Here is a 20,958-nt window from a genome sequence, read left to right on the forward strand (position 1 = left end):
CTATAGTGGCAAATTCAGAAGTTCAGGGTCCCTTCATGACAGTCACAGCCACACCTCACAGCTTTGCCCCTTCTAATATTAAACAACCTTCTAAGATTATAATCTGGAAAGGTTTGATTACTGCTTTCTGCTTCTTTGTCCTTGTTAATGCCTTCTCCCATAACAATAGATGTCCCTATGAGCTAATCAGCTTGAAAGGGGAGTGTGTTACTACTGAGAAGAGTCTTCTCAGTGGCTGATTCACATTTTTCACTGATTGGTTCCAATCTGCAGGCAATATGTTAAATACTCTTTTCAGTGGCCAACAGTCCCCTTTAATGCCAATTAGCTCACAGGATACTGGAGACATAGGGACTCTGCTGGGAGTTCCTAAAAATGTAAGGAGTCTAAATTCCCCCAAGACCCTGGATGACTACACCCCTGGTTAAAGGAAAAGGGATGTGTTTCCCTCCCCCTCATAATACTAGAACCCAGGGCTGTCCAGTGAAGATGAATGTGGAAAGATTCAGGACAGACAAAAGTAAGTCCTTCTTCACACAGCACACAGTTGAACTGTGGAATTTGCTGCCACAAGATGTAATGATGGCCACCAACTTTAAAAAGGGCTAGATATCAATGGCCATTAGCAGGTATGGGGAGCCTTTGGCCCTCCAGGTGCTGCTGAACTACAACTCCCATCAGCCCCAGCAAGCATGGACAATGGCCAAGGATGTTAGAAGTTGTAGCTCAGGAACATCTGGAGGGTGAAACGGTCCTGAAATCTGCTATTAGCTATGATACCTGTGTACTACCTCCAGTATGCCTCTGAATACCAGTTGTTGGGAAGCACAACTTAGGCGAGTGCTATTGTGCTCATATTTTGCTTATAGGCTTCCCATCAGCCACCATGAGAACTTGATGGGACTTGGGTTTCATCTCAACCTTTTGAAGAGGGAAATTGAAATGTTCAAAGAGACCAAAACAACATTGATTGCCACTTAGGTCAAGAGCTTAACAGTCCCTTCTTCCTTCCGTCGCTCATGTCTCCTTTGTCTTCTATTGCAGCTTCACCCTCCTGGCAAGGAGCCACTGAGATTGCCCCAGGTGACCATGCTTAACGGGGAGACAAGCTCCTCCTCAGCTAAGAATGTGGTCCGGAGCTCCAGCATCAGCGGAGAGATGTACAACGTTGAGAAGAATAACGGAGGCAACCCAGATTCGGCTAGTCTTTCATCCAATAAGAAGCGGCGATCCAGCCTGGGGGCCAAGATGGTGGCTATTGTGGGGCTGTCACAATGGAGCAAGAGCACGATGCAGCTCAACCATCCTGGTAAGGAGGCTGTCTGGTCCTTTGTTATGTTGTGAGAAATCAGGGAAGCGAGGCTGGCATCAGCCTTCATAGAACTGTGAGAGTTCGGCACGCTGGATCTATGGCACACTCCCTCTGTAGATCTTTGGGTGTAATGCTCCAAGACCTCAGTGTGTGTATGTGTGTGGATATTAAGCATTGACAGCTGGAAAAAGCATGGGCAAAAGTATATGCGTCTGATGCAGCCATGGGGAACCTCTGACCGTCCAGATGTTGATGGACTCCCACCGACCGCAATGATCAGGGATGGTGGAAGTTAGGGTCTGGTAACATCTAGAGGCTCACAAATTCCTAATTCCTGCTCTAGGGTCTCAGATACCTACCTGAAGTCCAAAGCGTGGGTGAGAGATGGTAAAGGGTGTGAAATTTCAGTAGGGTTTGGAGTACATAAGAACATAAGAAGAGCCTGCTAGAACAGTGGTGTACACAAAAGCAGAAAATGAAGCAGTAAAATCGTAGAATTTTTATCATAAAACCAAATGTTAAAACCAAACATACCTTAAAATGCCAGTTGGAACAAGGAAGGCCTAGTCAAGTTCCTGAAGTTCAGCAAGGTGCCTGTCTCAGCTTGGGAGGGAGTCCCACAGAGCTCCATACAACAGAACCAGCACCTTGAAGTTAGCCTGGTATCTAATTGGTAGCCAGTTGAATACCACCTCAGCTTTCCCCTGCAACGGCTTAATTAAAAAAGGGTAGAGGTGCCCACTTCCCTTTATCCCATGTGCTGAGGAATAAAGGAGTTTGGTGCTATCCTCTCTTGTCAGTTACTGGAATCTTTTGGGGGCAGACCACATAGCTCAGGAGCACAGCACATGCTTTGCATGTAAAAGGTCCCAGGTTCAATCCCAGGAAACCTGGACAGCCACAGCCAGTCAGTGTAATGCTAGCCTAGACGGAACAATAGTCTGAGATGGTGAATGGCACCTTCCGCTGTTCCTATGAGTGACAAAGGTAACAAGCAACACACATGTGCAAATGGATTACAGATACTTATACTTGTTTTGGTTGGGATGAACGCTGAGGAGCCATAGAAAAAGCCATAATAGAAGAGATGGGGTTTGAGGGAGAGGTGTGAAGGAAGAGCCAGTGTGATGCAGTGGGTGGGTAGACTTGGGCTGGAGAGGAGGGTATTCAAAATCTATGCCTTGAAGCTCACTGGATGATCCCAGGCCATTCAAGATCTTGGACTTACAGGGTTGTTGCTGTAAGAATAAAAAGGGAGGGCTGAGCACCTTGGAGGAGGGGTGTTATATAATCATGAACAGCACCAGTTAGCAAGTGGTCAAAGCAGAGGGGAATATGTCTCAAGAGAGAGGCATATTGTAAAAAAAGAAATCTTCATGCATTCTGCCACTGCATGCATATAGTTTTTGTGGTGCAATTGCATTTTGAAGTTTTAGGCTTTGAATAGCTGCAAGGCATGAGAGAACAGGCAGCCCTGTCCTGCATTTGGCATCATTAATTTTCAAAAGAAAGCATCAAGAGGAATTGCTGAAGGGGTGTGGAAAATGGTTTTTCAGAAATAAAGGGACCTGTCAACTATTACAGCTTCGGGATATTTTTATGTGCCTAAAATAGATATTTTTGGGGGAAAGCCTGAAAAATAATAATAGGAAGAGCCCATTATAATCTTGGCAGTTTCTCAAGGCCATTCCTTTGCATTATTTCAGTTCTGGTATTTGTTGGCATTTCATGGTTCCGCTGTGATTTGAAAAGAAGGGGTTTATTTGGAGCTTTTAAAGACTTGCACATCTGAGATGAATCCAAAGGGCTGTAATTATCCTCAGAAAGGCTAAGAAAAAAAAATAACAAAGATAAATAAGTGGAAATGGTGGAGAACGTATCTCAGTAACGAGGAAATCTAAAATACCATTCTCAAATTCTATTGAACGTGAAGAAGTAGTACCAGTTCAATTGGAGACCCCAACCCAGGTTCCCCTTTGATTGTGTAGATCATCCTTCCCCAGCCTGGTGCACTCCAACTGTTTTGGACTACAGCCATGCTGGCTGATGGGAGCTGTAGTCCAAAATACCTGGAGGGCGCCAGCTTAGGGAAGGCTGGTGTAAATGTACACTTCAGGGCCTCTTTCACAAATGATTATTGTGTAACAGAGGCATTTATTTATCAAACCATTTGCATCAGGCATGGGGAACCTTTGGCCCTCCAGATGTTGTTGGACTACAATTCCTATCATCCCTGACCATTGATCATGCTGGGGTTGGAGCTGGATGTCTCTCCAGCTTTTGAGATGTCATACGCATCAGGGTTTGAGTGCAATACTCTCTAGCTCTTGGGGGAGGGGGAGACAGACAGAGACGTTTACTGTTGAATGTGACAGAAATAATTAGAAGGGGAGAGATTGGGGGAGAGAGAGGGCACATACATTTCAAGCACCTGTAAAGCACATGGCTTCCCCCAAAGTATCCTGGGAACTGTAGTTTACCATTCACAGAGCTATAATTCCCAGCACCCTTAACAGACTGCAGTTCCCAGGATTCTGTGGGGGAAGCCACATACTTGAAATGTGCTTGAAATGTACAGGGTGTACTTAGCCAGAGAGAGAAAGAGACGGAGAGAGCTGAGAGTTTCTGCCTAGAGTTGGTTGATGATGAAGCACGCGTTTCTTGTGGCCCTCTTTGGGAAGCCGAGTAGCAGATTTTCTGCCTGCTGGAGGAGTGTCTGTTTCCAATATGCTTAGGTTGACTATTTATAATTAAAACACATGCTACAAAGATGCAAAACAGATTGCTGTCCTGATCCATTGGAAACTGAACTGCACTGTGATGCACCTGGATTCCTCCCTGTTCAGCGAAGTCAGGAGCAAGGGCCAATATATAAAGATGACAAAGCAGAATTCTGAGTACAGAATTCCGGCCCGTCTGGTATTCTCATGAACCTAATGGCTTTGCCAAAATCCTAGCAGCTGCTTAGAAAGGGTTCAGAACTTAGTGCTGAAGTAGCGTCCCTTGACGCTCAGTGCCGTATACATTACATCTTACTTCTCCTGCTGTAGGTCAGCTGCATAGTCTCTGGGGCTAAGAACTGAGATATCATTCAGTTCCTATTGTGCTTGCAATCCTCCGATACTCTGAAGCTGCCGAGTTAGCATGGGCTATTGGGTGTGTGTGGCTTGTGTGACGTAGGTGCCTATCTACAGGGAACTGGACCAGAGAAGACAACAGCACTTTCTAATCTCCACCCTCTTGAGTGTTGGACAGAAAACTAGAACCATCTATGCTTCACCTCTCCTCTCCCTTGTCAGTTGCGTTCAGTGTAGGGAACAGATCAGCAACCCTTCACTATGTTGTCCATGGTGCTGAATCCTTATAAGGAGGGAGGTGTGTGACTTCTGAGATACAGGTTGTGCACACACCATGAATTTAAAGCATGCAACTTCCCCCAAAGAATCCTGGGAACTATAGTTTGTTAAAGGTGCTGGGAATTATAGCTCTGTGAAGGGTAAGCTACAGTTCCTAGGAATCTTTAAGGGATGTCATGTGCTTTAAATGTATGGGGGGGTGTATGCAGCCGTGGTGTACTGGATTTAGTGCAGAATCTGGAACCCCTCTTGCTGTGTTGACTGGCAAGTCTTTTTCAGAATAGTTCAGTCCTGAGTGTATTTCCTTCACTGCCCTCCTCCCCAGCCCAATTACTTCTCTCTTTACCCTGCACTGAACTCTGGCAAAATTTGCCATGAAGGAAGAGAAAAAGGGAACAGCAGAGGTACAGCTGTGAGTGTTAGTACAAATGGGGCTAAATAATCTCTGCTATGGATTGGCCCGCACTGTGTGTTCTGATGGTGAAGCAGAGCAGAATGGGGAGGGGTGGCAGGACTTTTATCTTTTGTGACTTGTTAGAAAGTAGCTGTCTTATGCCAACTCAGGCCACTGGTTCCATCTAGCTCAGTGTTGCCTTCTCCAGCCTTCCCTAATCTGGTACCCTCCAGATGTTGTTGCACTATAGCTCCCATCATCCCTGGCCATTGCCCATGCTGGGAGGGGCTGATGGGAGTTGTAATCCAAGATAGTTGGAAGGCACTAGGTTGGGGAAGTTTGCTCTGTTCTGATTAGCAGCGCTCTCTTGTGTCACAGGGAGAGAGTCTCTCTTATCACTTGTTCCCTTTTGATGGAGGATGTCAGGAGCTGAACCTTGCAGTTTCTGCATGGAAATAGGCCTCCCATAAACCAAGATCTAAATTCATTTTCTACTTCTATTATTTATTTGTTTGTTTGTTTGTTTATTAAATTTATATCTCACTCTTCTTCCCAGTAGGAGCCCAGAGAGGCAAACAAAAACACTAAAAACATTCTAAAACATCTTAAAAACAGACTTTAAAATATATTAAAACAAAACATCTTTAAAAACACCTTTAAAAAAAAAAAGCTTTAAAAACATCTTAAAAAGCAATTCCAACACAGCCACAGACTGGGATAAGCTCTCTACTTAAAAGGTTTGTTGAAAGAAGAAGGTCTGCAGTAGGCGCCAAAAAGATAACAGAGATGGTACCTTTCTAATATTTAAGGGGTAGGAATTCCCACGGGTAGGTGCCACAATGCTAAAGGTCCACTTCTTATGTTGTGCAGAACGGACCCCCTGATAAGATGGTATCTGTAGGATGCCCTCACCGGCACAGCAGTGATGGACTGGGTATATAAGGGGTAAGGCGGTCTTTCAGGTATCCTGGTCCCAAGCTGTATACGGCTTTGTACACCAAGACTAGAACCTTGAAAGTAGGAGACTTCTAACACCAAACTCATTTGGCAGCCTCAGGGCAGTCATTCTTTCTCATCTCCAGCCCCTTATCTGCAACTTGGGGGTTATAATGATGACAAACCTCAGAGGGCTACTGTAAGGATTATGAAGATAAGACATATACACCACTTTGAACACTCAAAAAGTTATGTATACATGAATTTGGGCTGTTTTCGGCATAATTACAATTATTTTATACTATACAAGAAAAGACTTTGAGCACTTTCAACTCTAAATGGGATGCATCATTACAATACTAAGGCCCCAACTGCGGAATACTTTTAACGCAGTATCGTGCCACTTTAAATAGTCATGGCTTCCCCCAAAGAATCCTGGAAGCTGTAGTTTGGTAAGGGTGCTGAGAGCTGTTAGGAGACCTCTTTTCCCCTCACAGAGCCACAATTCCCAGAGTGGTTTAAGGAACTCTGGGAATTGTAGCTCTGTGCAGGCTTCTACTTGGCCATGATGAGAACAGGATGCTGGACTAGATGTATCATAAGAACTTAAGAGCCCTGCTGGAGTCCTGATGACTAGGTGCCAAAGACCCATTTTGCTCAGCATCCTGTTTTCATTGTGGCCAAGCAAATGCCTGTACAGGGATGTGTGGTTTAGGTTCCAGTTCTGTGACTACAGGAAGACTGGACTTTGGCCCTTCTGCACCATTTAAAGCAGTATCATTCCACTTTAAACAATCATGGCTTCCCCCAGAGAATCCTGCGAACTGTAGTTGGGTAAGGGTGCCGAGAGTCGTTAAATGTAAATGGGACTGCCCTCAAGTTGATTCCGACTTATGGCAACCCTATGAAGAGGGTTTTCATGGTAAGCGATGTTCAGAAGGGGTTAACCATTGCCTTCCTCTGAGGCTGAGAGGCAGTGACTGGCCCAAGGTCATCCAGTGAGATTCATGGCTGTGTGGGGATTCGAACCCTGGTCTCCCAGGTCGTAGTCCAACGGTCTAACCACTGTGCCACACTGGCTCTCAAGAGTTGTTAGAGGACCCTTATTCCACTCACAGAGCTATGATTTCGACTGGACATCAGGAAAAACAGAAGAACATAAGAAAAGCCTGCTGGATCAGGCCAGTGGCCCATCTAGTCCAGCATCCTGTTCTCACAGTGGCCAACCAGGTGCCTGGGGGAAGCCCGCAAGTAGGACCCAAATGCAAGAACACTCTCCCCTCCTGAGGCTTCCGGCAACTGGTTTTCAGAAGCATGCTGCCTCTGACTAGGGTGACAGAGCACAGCCATCATGGCTAGTAGCCATTGATAGCCCTGTCCTCCATGAATCTGTCTAATCTTCTTTTAAAGCCATCCAAGCTGGTGGCCATTACTGCATCTTGTGGGAGCAAATTCCATAGTTTAACTATGCGCTGAGTAAAGAAGTACTTCCTTTTGTCTGTCCTGAATCTTCCAACATTCAGCTTCTTTGAATGTCCACGAGTTCTAGTATTATGAGAGAGGGAGAAGAACTTTTCTCTATCCACTTTCTCAATGCCATGCATAATTTTACACTTCTATCATGTCTCCTCTGACCCGCCTTTTCTCTAAACTAAAAAGCCCCAAATGCTGCAACCTTTCCTCGTAAGGGAGTCGCTCCATCCCCTTGATCATTCTGGTTGCCCTCTTCTGAACCTTTTCCAACTCTATAATATCCTTTTTGAGATGAGGCGACCAGAACTGTACACAGTATTCCAAATGCGGCCACACCATAGATTTATACAACGGCATTATGATATCGGCTGTTTTATTTTCAATACCTTTCCTAGTTATCCCTAGCATGGAATTTGCCTTTTTCACAGCTGCCGCACACTGGGTTGACATTTTCATCGTGCTGTCCACTACAACCCCGAGGTCTCTCTCCTGGTCAGTCACCGCCAGTTCAGACCCCATGAGCATATATGTGAAATTAAGATTTTTTGCTCCAATATGCATAATTTTACACTTGTTTATGTTGAATTGCATTTGCTGTTTTCCCGCCCATTCACTCAGTTTGGAGAGGTCTTTTTGGGGCTCTTCGCAATCCCTTTTTGTTTTAACAACCCTGAACAATTTAGTGTCGTCAGCAAACTTGGCCACTTCACTGCTCACTCCTAATTCTAGGTCATTAATGAACAAGTTGAAAAGTACAGGTCCCAATACCGATCCTTGAGGGACTCCACTTTCTACAGCCTCCATTGGGAGAACTGTCCATTTATTCCTACTCTCTGCTTTCTGCTTCTTAACCAGTTCCTTATCCACAGGAGGACCTCTCCTCTTATTCCATGACTGCTAAGCTTCCTCAGAAGTCTTTGGTGAGGTACCTTGTCAAACGCTTTTTGAAAGTCTAAGTACACTATGTCCACTGGATCACCTCTATCTATATGCTTGTTGACACTCTCAAAGAATTCTAATAGGTTACTGAGACAGGACTTTCCTTTGCAGAAGCCATGCTGGCTCTGCTTCAGCAAAGCTTGTTCTTCTATGTGCTTAGTTAATCTAGCTTTAATAATAAGTTAAGCTAACTGGCCTGTCATTTCCGGGATCCCCTCTGGATCCCTTTTTGAATATTGGTGTTACATTTGCCACTTTCCAGTCCTTTCTAGCTGTTAGAGCCATACGACAATGGAACCAATGACCTAGAGAGGTAGTGGGCTCTCCGACACTGGAGGCATTCAAGAGGCAGCTGGACAGCCATCTGTCGGGAATGCTTTGATTTGGATTCCTGCATTGAGCAGCGGGTTGGACTCGATGGCATTATAGGCCCCTTCCAACACTACTATTCCGTGATTCTATGATTCCTAGAGTTCCCTGGAAGAGGAATTGACTGTTAAACTGCTCTGGGAATTGGACTCCATCTCTCATCAGCCCCAGCCAGCATGGCTAGTGATCAGGGATGATGGTAGTTGTAGTACAGCAGCATCTGGAGGGCCACAGCTTTCCCATCCCTCATCTAGGGAGACTTGCTATGCCAGCATTCTTGGGGATGGCTCTGCCCACACAGATAAGCTCATGTGCCCCTCCTCTGGCATTCCTCCAGCTGGCAAGCAGCTCAGGGGAATTTCATGGGCAGCTGGTAGTCAGGCCGTGCTCTGTTGGGATGAGTCACAGACAACAGGGCCAGAGGAACTGCCATGTCAGATCAGGCCATAGGTGTGTCTCATCTCCCTCCCTGGGACAGCCTTACACTTCAGAAGAAAGAAAGCAGCCGGCCTTCACGTTCTGCTGCTTCCTCCCACAACGCCGTTTGCAGTGGTGTGGTGGTGCTGTATGTGAGCGGGTGGTGTACTCCAGCAGATTCTCTCCTGACCTTTAAATCAGTTGACTTATGCCCTGCAATGGTCTAGTTTAATTTCCCCCAGAAATGCCTCTTGGATGACTCTGAGCCAAATTGTCTGGGAATGAAGAGCAAGCAGGGCTCTAGGATGTTCTCTTGCAGGGATTTACAAATGTTTATTATTAATGCTACAGCTGTGCCATTTGATTCTGCCAAGTAACACCCTTCACCAGGTTTTAAGAAAGTTAAGCATTTGATAGGGAACAACAGGTGTTGCTTAATGGGCAAGTTGTGCTGCTCCTTGATTAAAGCCACACTGAGATGTATCTTGAGTGATGTAGAAGTTGACACCAGCCTTCCCCAACCTGGAGCCCTCCAAATGTTTGGGGCTACAGTTCTCCATCAACCTGAGCCAGCATGGCCAATGGTCAGGGGTTGAGGGAATTCTAGTCCAAAACATCTGGTTGGAGAAGGCTGGTTGACATACAAGACATATTTAGCTGGGCAGCTAGCTTACCTATTTATTTCTAGCCTTCCTATCCTGCCTTTCTATAAAAATAATTAAGGTGAGTCCCTGGGTGTGGTCTAGGCTTGCCAGGTCCATGGCCTGAGACTGATCCTGTATCTTTAGGAGAAGAGAAAATCAGCCAAGTGCAGGTGTTCTTGCAACATTGTAATGGGAAAAGCCACAAGGTGGAATTCTCCCTTCCCCCTGCACAACTTTGAAAGATACAGAAGACCTCTTTGAGGCCGGGCCTGGCAACTAAGAGGTCTTCTGTATCTTTAAAAGTTGTGCAGGAAGAATTCCACCTTGTGGTTTTTCCCATTACAGTGTTGCAAGAACACCTGCACTTGGCTGACTTTCTCTTCTCCTAAAGATACAGGATCAGTCTCAGGCCACGAACCTGGCAACCCTAGTGTGGTCTGAAGGCACAAGAGGTTACCACCTTGCTGAAGCTAAGCAGCTCTGGATCTGGTCACTGCCTGGATGGGAGACAACCTGGGAATCACATGTATGCTGCCTTGGGTTCTACAATGAGAGAAAGTCAGGGTATAAATATAAGAAAATAAATAATATAAATATGTTGGGACTACTGCTGCCATTTTGTATACTTGTCTCTAGCCCCCCACAGTCCCTGTGGAATGTGTCAATTTCAGTCATAAGCAGATTATTACAAAGGTGGCTGGAATCGCTCACAGTCTCTCTTCCAGCGGACATGAAGCCCATCTGTGAAGGCCTCTCTAAACTCTCCCTCATTTGGGGCATGCATCACTGTGCGTGAACCATTATTATAGATCCATACATGGATAATCAAAAAAGAGGACCACAGATCTGCATAAAATTTCCATGTGCTCCTTTATATGTATATATACACATTTAGAAATAATTTTAATGGAAATACAACACACCTGGCCATAGCGGGGAAGACCATTACCAAGTGGCATGTGTGTCTGCTCAGTCTGTTGGCCATGTGCTGACAGTTGATGGACACCTTCATAGAATCATAGAATAGTAGAGTTGGAAGGGGTCTATAAGGCCATCAAGTCCAACCCCCTGCTCAATGCAGGAATCCAAATCAAAGCATTCCTGACAGATGGCTGTCCAGCTGCTTCTTGAATGCCTCCAGTGTCGGAGAGCCCACTACCTCTCTAGGTCATTGGTTCCACTGTCGTATGGCTTTAACAGTTAGGAAGTTTTTCCTGATGTCCAATTGAAATCTGGCTTCCTGCAACTTGAGCCCATTATTCCGTGTCCTGCACTCTGGGACGATCGAGAAGAGATTGTGGCCCTCCTCTGTGTGACAACCTTTCATGTACTTGAAGAGTGCTATCATCTGTCCCCTCAGTCTTCTCTTCTCCAGGCTAAACATGCCCAGTTCTTTCAGTCTCTCCTCATAGGGCTTTGTTTCCAGTCCCCTGATCATCCTTGTTGCCCTCCTCTGAACCTTCAAGGCCCCTTCTCTCTGGTTCTTTATTTTTAAACTGAGGAGGCTTGCAAATAGAGCACTGTACTCTGTAATGTAAGACACGTGCTCATCCTAAGCCCATCCATGGGTGCACTCTGTCCTTTCTTCCAGGTCCTTGCCTTCTTGGGATCATGTAAGGGCCTAGCTGCATGATTTCTACCAGACTGTCCCAGAGGACCAGCCTGCTGATGGAAGCTAGCACAAATTAGTTTTAATAACTGAAAGACAGAGCATAAGCTCACTCTCGAAGGAAGGAAGGGAGGAAGGAAGGAAGGAAGGGAGGGAGGGAGGGAGGGGGGAGCGGGTAGACAAGAAGAGGAAGAGTTGTCATGACCACTCTGTGAATGAGATGCCAAGGCACCTGTGAAGTGCTGATTAGGAAAGAAATTAGGAGCCAAAAGGTGCCTGGATGGTGTTGCTCAGTGTTGTCACAACTTCTTTTACTTATGTTTTTAAAATCTGCCTGATTCCCTCTGTAGGGGTGCCACTTTTTAAAGAAGGCTGTTCTCCTGTAACTTTAAGAGAAATCAAGCTTCGCTTTGCTGCCCGGCAGGCCAACTTGCATGCCTGTCCCCTGCCCTCGGTCTGTGGCAGCATGGTCGTAAGTCGACATTGCCTGACTTTTGAATCACACGTGCCGTGGCATGAGGCAATCATGTGAACAGCCCCTCCATCAGACAATGAGGCATCCAAGCAGGCTCTAAGGAAACCACATCTCCCTTTGCTTTGTTGGTTTGCTTGCTTGTTTTTATTACATTACATTTCTCTCCTGCCCTTCTTTCCAAAGGAGCCCATGGAGGCAAACATCAAAGTGGTAAAACAGTGCAATTAAAAATAAAATAAAAGCATGTTTAAAAGCCATCAAGAACCTCTAAAAACATTAGGAATGTCCAGTAGGGGCTGGTGCCCATTGGGTCTGGTAGGGAAGAAGGCAGGGAAGCCAAGAGGAGGTGGAGCTGGAGCTGATGACAGACAGAGCCAACTCGTAGTTTTATTCCCATCCACCTCCCTGCTGAATTCTATAGGGCCAACTGAAACTAAGGAGGAACAGGACCGGAGCCAGCAGGCAGACAGGTTGGGCCCTGGCCAACGGGCCTTGAAGGGCCCCTCCTTAGGGTGGGAGGGTGGTGTTCTGCTCCGTGATCCCCGTCAGTGTCATGTCATGCCCAGTGCTGCTGGAATCTCAGAGTGGGAGCTCCAGGCACACACCTGCCCCATACACGCAGCATGGGCTTCAATAAGACCGCTCCCCCCACTCACCTGTTGCGTTCGTGTGTCAGTGCGCACTCCCTGCATGCTGCACGCACAGGCCTGCCATCACCCAAGATGGTGGTGGTGGCGTCCCTAAGGGGTTGATACCCCTGCTGCCATCTTGGTTGATGACAGCCATGCGCACGCAGCTCATGCAGCATGCGCACTGATGCGAGATGATAGGTGGGTCGGATAGGCCTATTTAAGACCCACACCACCTGTATTGGGAGAGGGTGTTGGGCTGCACAGTGCTGGAGCCCTGGGACAGACTGGTGCCCAAGGGCCCAGTCACACCTGGCGCCGGCCCCGAGGGGAGGAAGCTGACAGCCATGACCACCCCTTGGACTAGATGTAAACAAGAAGGTGGGCAGGTGTGGGATGGCTAACAGTGGACTGAAATTTATTTGTTTATTTATCTATTATACTTGTATACTGTCCCATAGCCGAAGCCCTGTGGGCGGTTTACAGTAGCCAAAAACAAATACAATTACAATACAATTGGTGGGGTAGGAGCCCATTTGCCCTAATGGAGCAGCCTCCACTGAGAGCAACTAAAAACATGTAAAACAGACACATATACCCTCACAACTGATTATGTCAAAGTTGCCAGGAACAGTCTCTTTCAGCCATCAATGCCTGGGCCAAAAGGAATGCTTTTAATTTGAACCTGAAAGTCAATTATGAGGGAGACAGATGCACCACACTAGGGAGGGCATTCCACAAATGGGGAGCCATCACCAAGAAGGCCCTGTCACAGGTCAGTGTCAACTGGGCAGCTGTCCTGAGGCACCACCACCAACAGGGCCTCCCCTGTCTCTTGTACACCCCAAGATGGTTGATATTTGGGGAGGGCCTCTTGGTTCCCAAAGCCATTGAGGGCTTTGTATGCCAGTAGCCAGACCTTAGATTGGACCTGGTAGCCTGACAGAACAGAAGCTGCCTGTTCTCTGCATCACCCTTTCATCGGCCCTCCATCCTTTCCTGCAGTAGGCCAAAGACGAACTCCTACTGGCTGCTACAGGTGGAAGTAGAGGGAGAAATAGGCACATGCAGCCAGAGTGGGTTTTTTTTCTCTAGGATTGCCGGCTGGCCACGGAAAAGTCAGCCTATCTTGCTCTTGTGCCTTTAAAGGAGGCTTGGAAAACAGGTCAAACTGCTGTCAAATGTACAGCATAAGGAGCTAGTTCAAAAGTTGGTGAAGAAGCCCTTTGCATTGTAGGAAGTCAGCACTGAGTGGAACTGAATCATCTGCTGTCCATTTAATCATCTCTCATGTTGTTTAAATAGGATGACTTTATATTTTAATTGATTTTTATTAATTTTATTTCCTGATGTCCAGAGGATATTTCTTCAGTCGGGCACTGTGTTTAATATGTTTAATATGAAACTTCCTTGCCTTTTTGTAGTTGATTTTTATGTGCAATGTTTATTTTTATATGAAAGAGGATGTTCTGGTTGGTTCTTAATTGAGTTTTTACAGACTGTAGAAATTTTTTGGCATTTTTTAAATTTGCTGGTTGGTTAAGATGTTTTAACCTATGTTGTAAACCACTTATTGTATTTATATACTGAAGCTCTTTGGGCAGTTTACAGTAACTAAAAACATTAAAACAAATATACAAATTTAAAACACATCTTTTAAAAACAATGTAAAACACAATTTAAAAATTTAAAACAATTTAAAAACACTTGCTAAAATGCCTGGGAGAAGACGAAAGTCTTGACCTGGTGCTGAAAAGATAACAATGTTGGGACCAGGTGCACCTCGTCAAGGAGATCATTCCATAATTTGGGAGCCACCACCGAGAAGGCCCTCTCCCTTAGAGTTTTGCTTAAAAAGAAGTGGTATAGAAATTGTCCAAATAAAGAAATACTTCTCGTCTAGGACAGGGACATTGAACCCTTCACCGCCTGAGGTCTGTATTCCCCCATAGGCCACTTCCCAGGGGCTCCATGCACGTCTTGGGCAGGGTCAGACAAAAATGGTCAGAGAAACATATTTGCACTGAAAGCTCCATTCCAGCCACACAAAAGTCAGAGGTTTACACACACACATCTCTCCGTCCAGGCAAACAACAAGCATAACCATATCCTCGCCAGGCAAAAACACTCAACATGGGCAGTGAAGGGTATGGCCTGGGGGAGAGTCCTGAAGGCCAGGCAGAGAAGCCCGGAGGGTTGCATTTGGTCCCCAGGGTTGAGGTTCCCCCCTCCTAATCCAGACCACCTTTCTAGCTGTGCTGTTGGGAGGGCTTAATGGGAGTTTTAGGGGAACGGACATGGCTCAGTGGTAGAGCACCTGCTTTGCATGCAGAAGGTCCCAGGTTGAATTTCTGGCATCTCCAGGCAGGGCTGGGAGAGACTCTGGAGAGCTGTTGCCAGTCAGTGTAGTCAATACTGAGCTAGATGGACCAATGGTCTGACTCAGTATAAGGCAGCTTTCTATGTCCCTATGCTTAGTCCCAAACATCTGAAGGGCACCAGGTTGGGGACAAACTCATCCCTCACAGCTGTATGTAGTTCTGCTGCAAAGATCCAGAAGGGGGAAGATGGGCTCACCCCCCTCCTTGATTGGCTTCGAAGCACACCGAGGGTGCTGTCAGGGCCTCCGTTTGGAGGTGGAAGCATTTAAAAATAGCCCTTTTATTCTGGATTCTCCAGAGGCCTGGCAGGAGGCTTGTCTGCGTGAGGTTTTATAGCGCAATCTGCAGACGGCCGCAGCAAGTTGCCGTTGAGCCCCAAAACATTGCAAGTGGGAACAGGAGCTCAACCAGGAGGAGGCTGCTGTGGAGTGGAAAGGAGCAACATCTCTCTCGCCCAAACAAGTGGCTTATATAGGGCTGGGAAAGTTTTCCTGCGCAAACTTCTGAACTGAATCACCTAAGATTAGCTAATTTGGGGTTTCTTTGAATGGATTTTGACCCTGATCATTGTAGGCGTGGGCCCATTCTGGAATGCAGGTTTTGCCACAACCAGCCCCAGAGGCCTTCCCTTCGCTGTCCCCGCAAGCCCTGGCCACAGCTCAGGGGCACAGCGCATGTGCAGAAGGTCCCAAGTTCAATCCCTGGCGACTGCAGGTAGGGCTAGGAATGGCATCCATTGGCTGGTGCTGGTTTGACTGCAATCCATCGACCTAACAGGCTGATATCGATTTGAGTTCGTTCTTTGTCTGCAAGCCGCTCTTTATCAATCCGTTTCCCTCCCCCAGTGGAAAAAATATTGATAGTTTGAAAGGAAACATCAGTTTTTTGAAAGGAAATATCAACACATTGAAGGAAATATTGATATAAATATCAATATTAGTATCAATATTTTAGACGCAGTTTTTTGTAAAAGAAAAAATCAGTTTCCAAAACTAGCTGCAGAAAATTATATCAAAATCTGCAACAATAGCAAATAAGAGAATTAATGGGAAATTCGACACTAAATCCGAGTTGGGCAGAGTTCTAGCACATTCCTAGGAACTCCTGGAGACTTCCTGGTGCCAGTCAGTGTAGAAAGTACTGAGCTAGATGGACCAACGGTCTCTGCTAGTACAAGGCAGTCTGTTCCTTTGCAAGCCCTCTCTTCCCCACTGAGGATGAGGGCTGCTGCTCTGGTGCCAGAACTGTGGCAACTGCAGCCACTGTGGGCGCCAAGAGATGGGCAAGCCTGCTCATCTTGAGAGTGAAGGAGGCCCTCTTGAGTGGCTCAGCCAAACTTTGAAGCCACTCTAGGGGCTGCAGGAGGGCGTCTGTTGGAGATGATGGGAGCTGCACTCAACACCCATGATCCCAGGCAGAAGATGCCACAGAGTCAACCGACTGCAAGTTTCTCCTTCAGTTTTCAAAGATGTGCATGGGAAGGAAGAGCACAGCCACCTCCGCCCCCATCCTGGCCCCCCAAGGGAAGCACTTCCCCCTTGGGGACCAGGACAGGCTGGCATGTGTTTGCAAGCAGAATCAAGGTGCGTAGCCTGCGTGAGGTGGCCTGTGCTGCTCTCTCTAATTCTTCTGGGAGAAATTGAGTGTGGGGGGGAGTCTCCCTCTATCCAAGCACCCCTGTTTAATTTCTCATGACACCCTGATTCCTGAGAGTTATAAGCTGCGATGAGAGATGGAAGGGGCTGGCTACAGAGCTGGGAAGGGCTGGTGCTGATACTGTGGGATCAAACTAGTTATCACTTTTATCAAAGGTATGGTGTTAAAAGGAAACAGTGACTGACTGGTCACCTTCAGAGCAGCTGCCTCTAAGGGCCCAGACTCATAAGAGCAGAAGAGGAGCCTTGCCACTGGATCAGGTCAAACTTAGGCACATCTAGTCCAACATCCTGTTCTCACAGTCTCCAACCAGCTACCTATGAGAAGCCCACACACCTCTTAGAGTTCTTTGAGAGCATCAACAAGCATATAGATAGGTCCACATGACATAGCAGACCTGAACCTTCAAAAAGCTTTCGACAAGGTCCCTCACCAAGCTTAACAGTCATGGAATAAGAAGAGAGGTCCTCTTGTGGATCAGGAACTGGTTAAGTAACAGGAAGCAGACAGTAGGAATAAATGGACAATTTGCTCGATAGAGGGATGTAGAAAGTGGAGTCCTCTAAAGATCCGTATTGGGACCTATGCTTTCTAACTTGTTCATAAGCAATGTAGAGTTCACCCCTGAACAGTGAAGTAGCCAACTTTGCTGATGATACCTAAATTGTTCAGTGTCTTAAAACAAAAAGGGATTGTGAAGAGCTCCAAAAGGGCATCTCCAACCTGGGTGAATGGGTGGTAAAATGGCAAATGCAATTCAATGTAAAAAAGTGTAAAGTTATGCATATTGGGGCAAAAAAATCTTAATGTCACCTATATGCCCATGGGGGTTGAACTGGCTGAGACTGACCAAGAATGAGACTTTGGGGTCGTAGTGGATCTCTCAATGAAGATATCGACCCAGTGTGCGGCAGCTGTGAAAAAGGCAAACTCCATGCTAGGGATCATTAGGAAAGGAATTGAAAATAAAACTGCTGATATCATCATGCCATTATACAAATTTATGTCATGGCCGCATTTGGAATACTGTGTACAGTTCTGGTCACCTCACCTCAAAAAGGATATTGCAGAACTGGAAAAGGTTCAGAAAAGGGCAACCAGAATTATCAAGGGGATGGAGTTACTCCCCTTTGAGGACAGGTTGCAACATTTGGGCCTTTTTAGTTTAGAGAACAGGCGAGTAAGAGGGGACATGATAGAAATGCATAAAATAATGCATGGCATGAACAGAGAAGTTTTTCTCCCTCATAACACTAGAACTCATTGACATCCAATGAAGCTGAATGTTGGAAGATTCAGGCCAGACAAAAGAAAGGACTTCTTTACACAGTGCATAGCTGAACTATGACATTTGCTCCCACAAGAGGCAGTGATGGCCACTGACTTAGATGGCTTTAAAAGAGGATTAGACAAATTCATGGAGGAAAAAGCTATCAGTGGCTGCTAGCCACAATGGCTACTCTCTGCTTCCATGGTCAGAGGCAACATGCTTCTGAATACCAGTTGCTGGAAAACGCAGGAGGGGGGAAGTGTTTTTGTGCTTGAGTCCTGCTTGCGGGCTTCCCACACGCATCTGGGTTGGATACTGTGGGAACAGGATGCTGGACTAGAAAGGCCATTGGCCTGATCTAGGAGGCTCTTCTTAAGCCTGCAAGCACGACCTGAGTGCAACAATGCTCTTGGAACACTTAGTAGCCCTTGAGTATCCTCCGTGGATTTGCCTAATCCTTTCCAAAAGCTATCAAAAGGCCATCACTACATCCTGTGGGAACAAATTCCACAGTTTTGCTATGGGCTGCGTGAAGAAGTTAATTTCTTGTGTCTGCCTGAATGTTCTGACATTCGGCTTCATTGGATGGCCTTGCTGGGTTCTAGCCTTAGAAGACTGCACAAGTGCAGGGTCTCATTGTTCATTCCGAGCGCAGAAGGATTTGGAAGGCAAATGCAGCTCACTTCATAATACATCCAAACATTTTGAGCTTGTTCCAGAGAGCAGTGTTAAACATTTCATGGCTGAAAGAGCAACTGAGCACATTAAAGGCCTTTTGAACATATTTTTTTTTAAAGGCCGAATAAATCCCTGTGAATAATTTATCAAAGGGCCAGGGGCTGGCAATGCAGGGATCAGAAATCTGTTGTAGGGTGTGCACAGTGTGAATCCTCTTCTCTTTCATCTGCTTTCAAACATTCTCAAAAGATGCCACCCTTGATGCTCCCCTCAGAGTTTGGGGGTCTGCAAGGTGGCGGGGACTCTTTCCAAGTGGCTTGGCCAATCAGGCTCTACTACCCCTGTGCAGGTGAAAGGTCAGTTGTAAAGGGCAGGAAAACAGCACACAAAACAGAGCATTGCTTTGGTGAGAGATCAGGTGGGAAAATTAGCTCTCATGTAACTCTGAGAATTACAGCTGTGCTCCTGGGGAACATACAAGAGGAGACAGATGTTCTCCAGCTTAATTGCTGTGAATTCTTAGGTTGGCTGTTTGTCTGATTTTGGTTTTGGTTGTGCAGTAGATTTGTCAACTTTTTTTAACAAAAAAATCTTAGACCGCCCTTGCACATTTCACAACATCTGGAGCAACAGACAAAATCAGAAGCTATATTGCTTGCCTCCCTGTTGTGAAAAGTGTTACTAACACCTAAGGCGCAAGTGTTCTGTTGGCAATCCTATGCGGTGGTGAAGAATGTGAGCTGTGAAGCAGGAAACCCCTGGTCCAAACATTAATCTCAGCTACAAGCTCACCAGATGGCCTTAGGCATGATACTGTTCCAGGCCTGTGGTACTAACCTGGTTGTGTGACCCACCAAAATGAAGGCAGCCCAACAGAGGATCAGCATTTTTGCTGCCTCCTTGGGACATCACAAATCCAGGGAGAAGGGGTGGGGTAGTTGTGTCAAGTATGTCACAGGTTACAATACACTGCCTGTGGGCTGCATGCAACTTGGTGGTCAGCAATCCTACAAACCTGCCCCATTTTCTCAGCCTTAGTCTACCATGCTTCAGTCTGTAATATGAGGATATAATAATATTGGAACCTTGTGATGTCTTTGTCAAAATCTGCTTACAATTTTTTAATTTTTTTTAAAAAACTTTATTTTTCATATATATCAGCATGTAAAAATAAATGGAATTCATAAAAATAGTATTTGTTTTGCCTTGCCTAGTACACAATACTACCATTTGTGTCATCATTCTTATTTTCATACTACATAGGGAGAATGTGAAGAGCAATGCATTGTTCCATCTCAACCTATTAATTCTCTCTGTGAAAGTTCCTGTGAAGTTGGTGTTGAGGTCCCACTTTCACTAGTTGTTAACCAGATCTGTGCCATTGACCTACAAAATCATTGTCCATGTTTGTTTGTGTCATTGCTTGTACTTGCTTTGTCAATCTTTCCATTAAGGCACTGTGCCATATTAAAATTTTAAAAGTTTCCATTCTTGAAATGTCCCCCCTTCTTCAGTTTTCTAGTTTCTTGCTCTTACCTGTCCAGCTGCAGCTAACAGCACTGATAACATCTCTTTATGTGATGCTTCTGAATTTTGATAATCAAATATTGTTAACAATGCCAGGATCTACATGGTGGCTTATTATTTTCCCACATTCTAAGAAAACCTTTCCCCAAAAAACCTTGTGTAACATCGCATGCCCACCACATATGGAAATATGTGCCCAGTTCTGAGCACCCATGTCACCAACACACTGGACTCATTGATGCATACATTAAGCTTAGTTTTCTTGGAGTGACATATCAACGATATATACATTTAAATGTGCCTTCCCTTCTTTTTTCTGAAACTGATCTTACAGGTGTTTTTCCCCACACCTCTTTCAAAGTTTTCATTGTAATATTACAGTGTAGGTCTCTGTCCCAGCAAAGTTTTATCTGATTATGAATTGACAGGTAATAGGAAACATAGAGCACAGCTGGCATAGACCATGCAAGTCCCACAGCAGCACAAGGCTCCAGCTTGCCACGCATCTCTGAGAAAAAAAGGCTTCTCTCTCAAGCCCCTCTTGTTAATCACCTGGATCACCAGCTGCACGCAGCAGAGCCAGGAGCAAGTCTCTCTCTCAAGCTGAGGGTGGAAGGCGCAGCACACATACATAACCTCCAGAGAAATATTTCTGAAAAAATTAAACACCCCTTAAATGTCAATGGATTCAAATATTATCCGGTCTGCATTTAACCGGTACATTAAAAGCCTGCCCAAAATGTCCGGGCTGCTCCACCTTGGGTAAGCCTGGAGCAAAACTGAACTTCACTGAGAATTCCTCTTGGCTTGATTGTTAACCCATTTCATTTCCATTCCACTTGTCTTGGAACCTATCTGTTAACCTATTAGATCGATATTCCTCTGGATTGGAC

At 45.8% G+C, this 20,958-nt stretch overlaps 1 protein-coding gene across 1 annotated transcript in view; it reads left to right on the forward strand.

The window, feature by feature from the left end:
* The first annotated feature begins 1,062 nt into the window (after positions 1-1,062).
* The window catches only part of RIMS3 (regulating synaptic membrane exocytosis 3), a 35,810-nt gene continuing 15,914 nt past the window's right edge, over positions 1,063-20,958 (forward strand). The window contains exon 1 of the mRNA XM_061597010.1: positions 1,063-1,309. Coding sequence (XP_061452994.1) covers positions 1,090-1,309 — 220 coding nt within the window. The 5' untranslated portion in view covers positions 1,063-1,089. The remainder of the gene's footprint in view (positions 1,310-20,958) is intronic.

The sequence above is a fragment of the Rhineura floridana genome, chromosome 15 (assembly GCF_030035675.1).
Source record: "Rhineura floridana isolate rRhiFlo1 chromosome 15, rRhiFlo1.hap2, whole genome shotgun sequence".
In the NCBI taxonomy this organism is placed as follows: domain Eukaryota; kingdom Metazoa; phylum Chordata; class Lepidosauria; order Squamata; family Rhineuridae; genus Rhineura; species Rhineura floridana.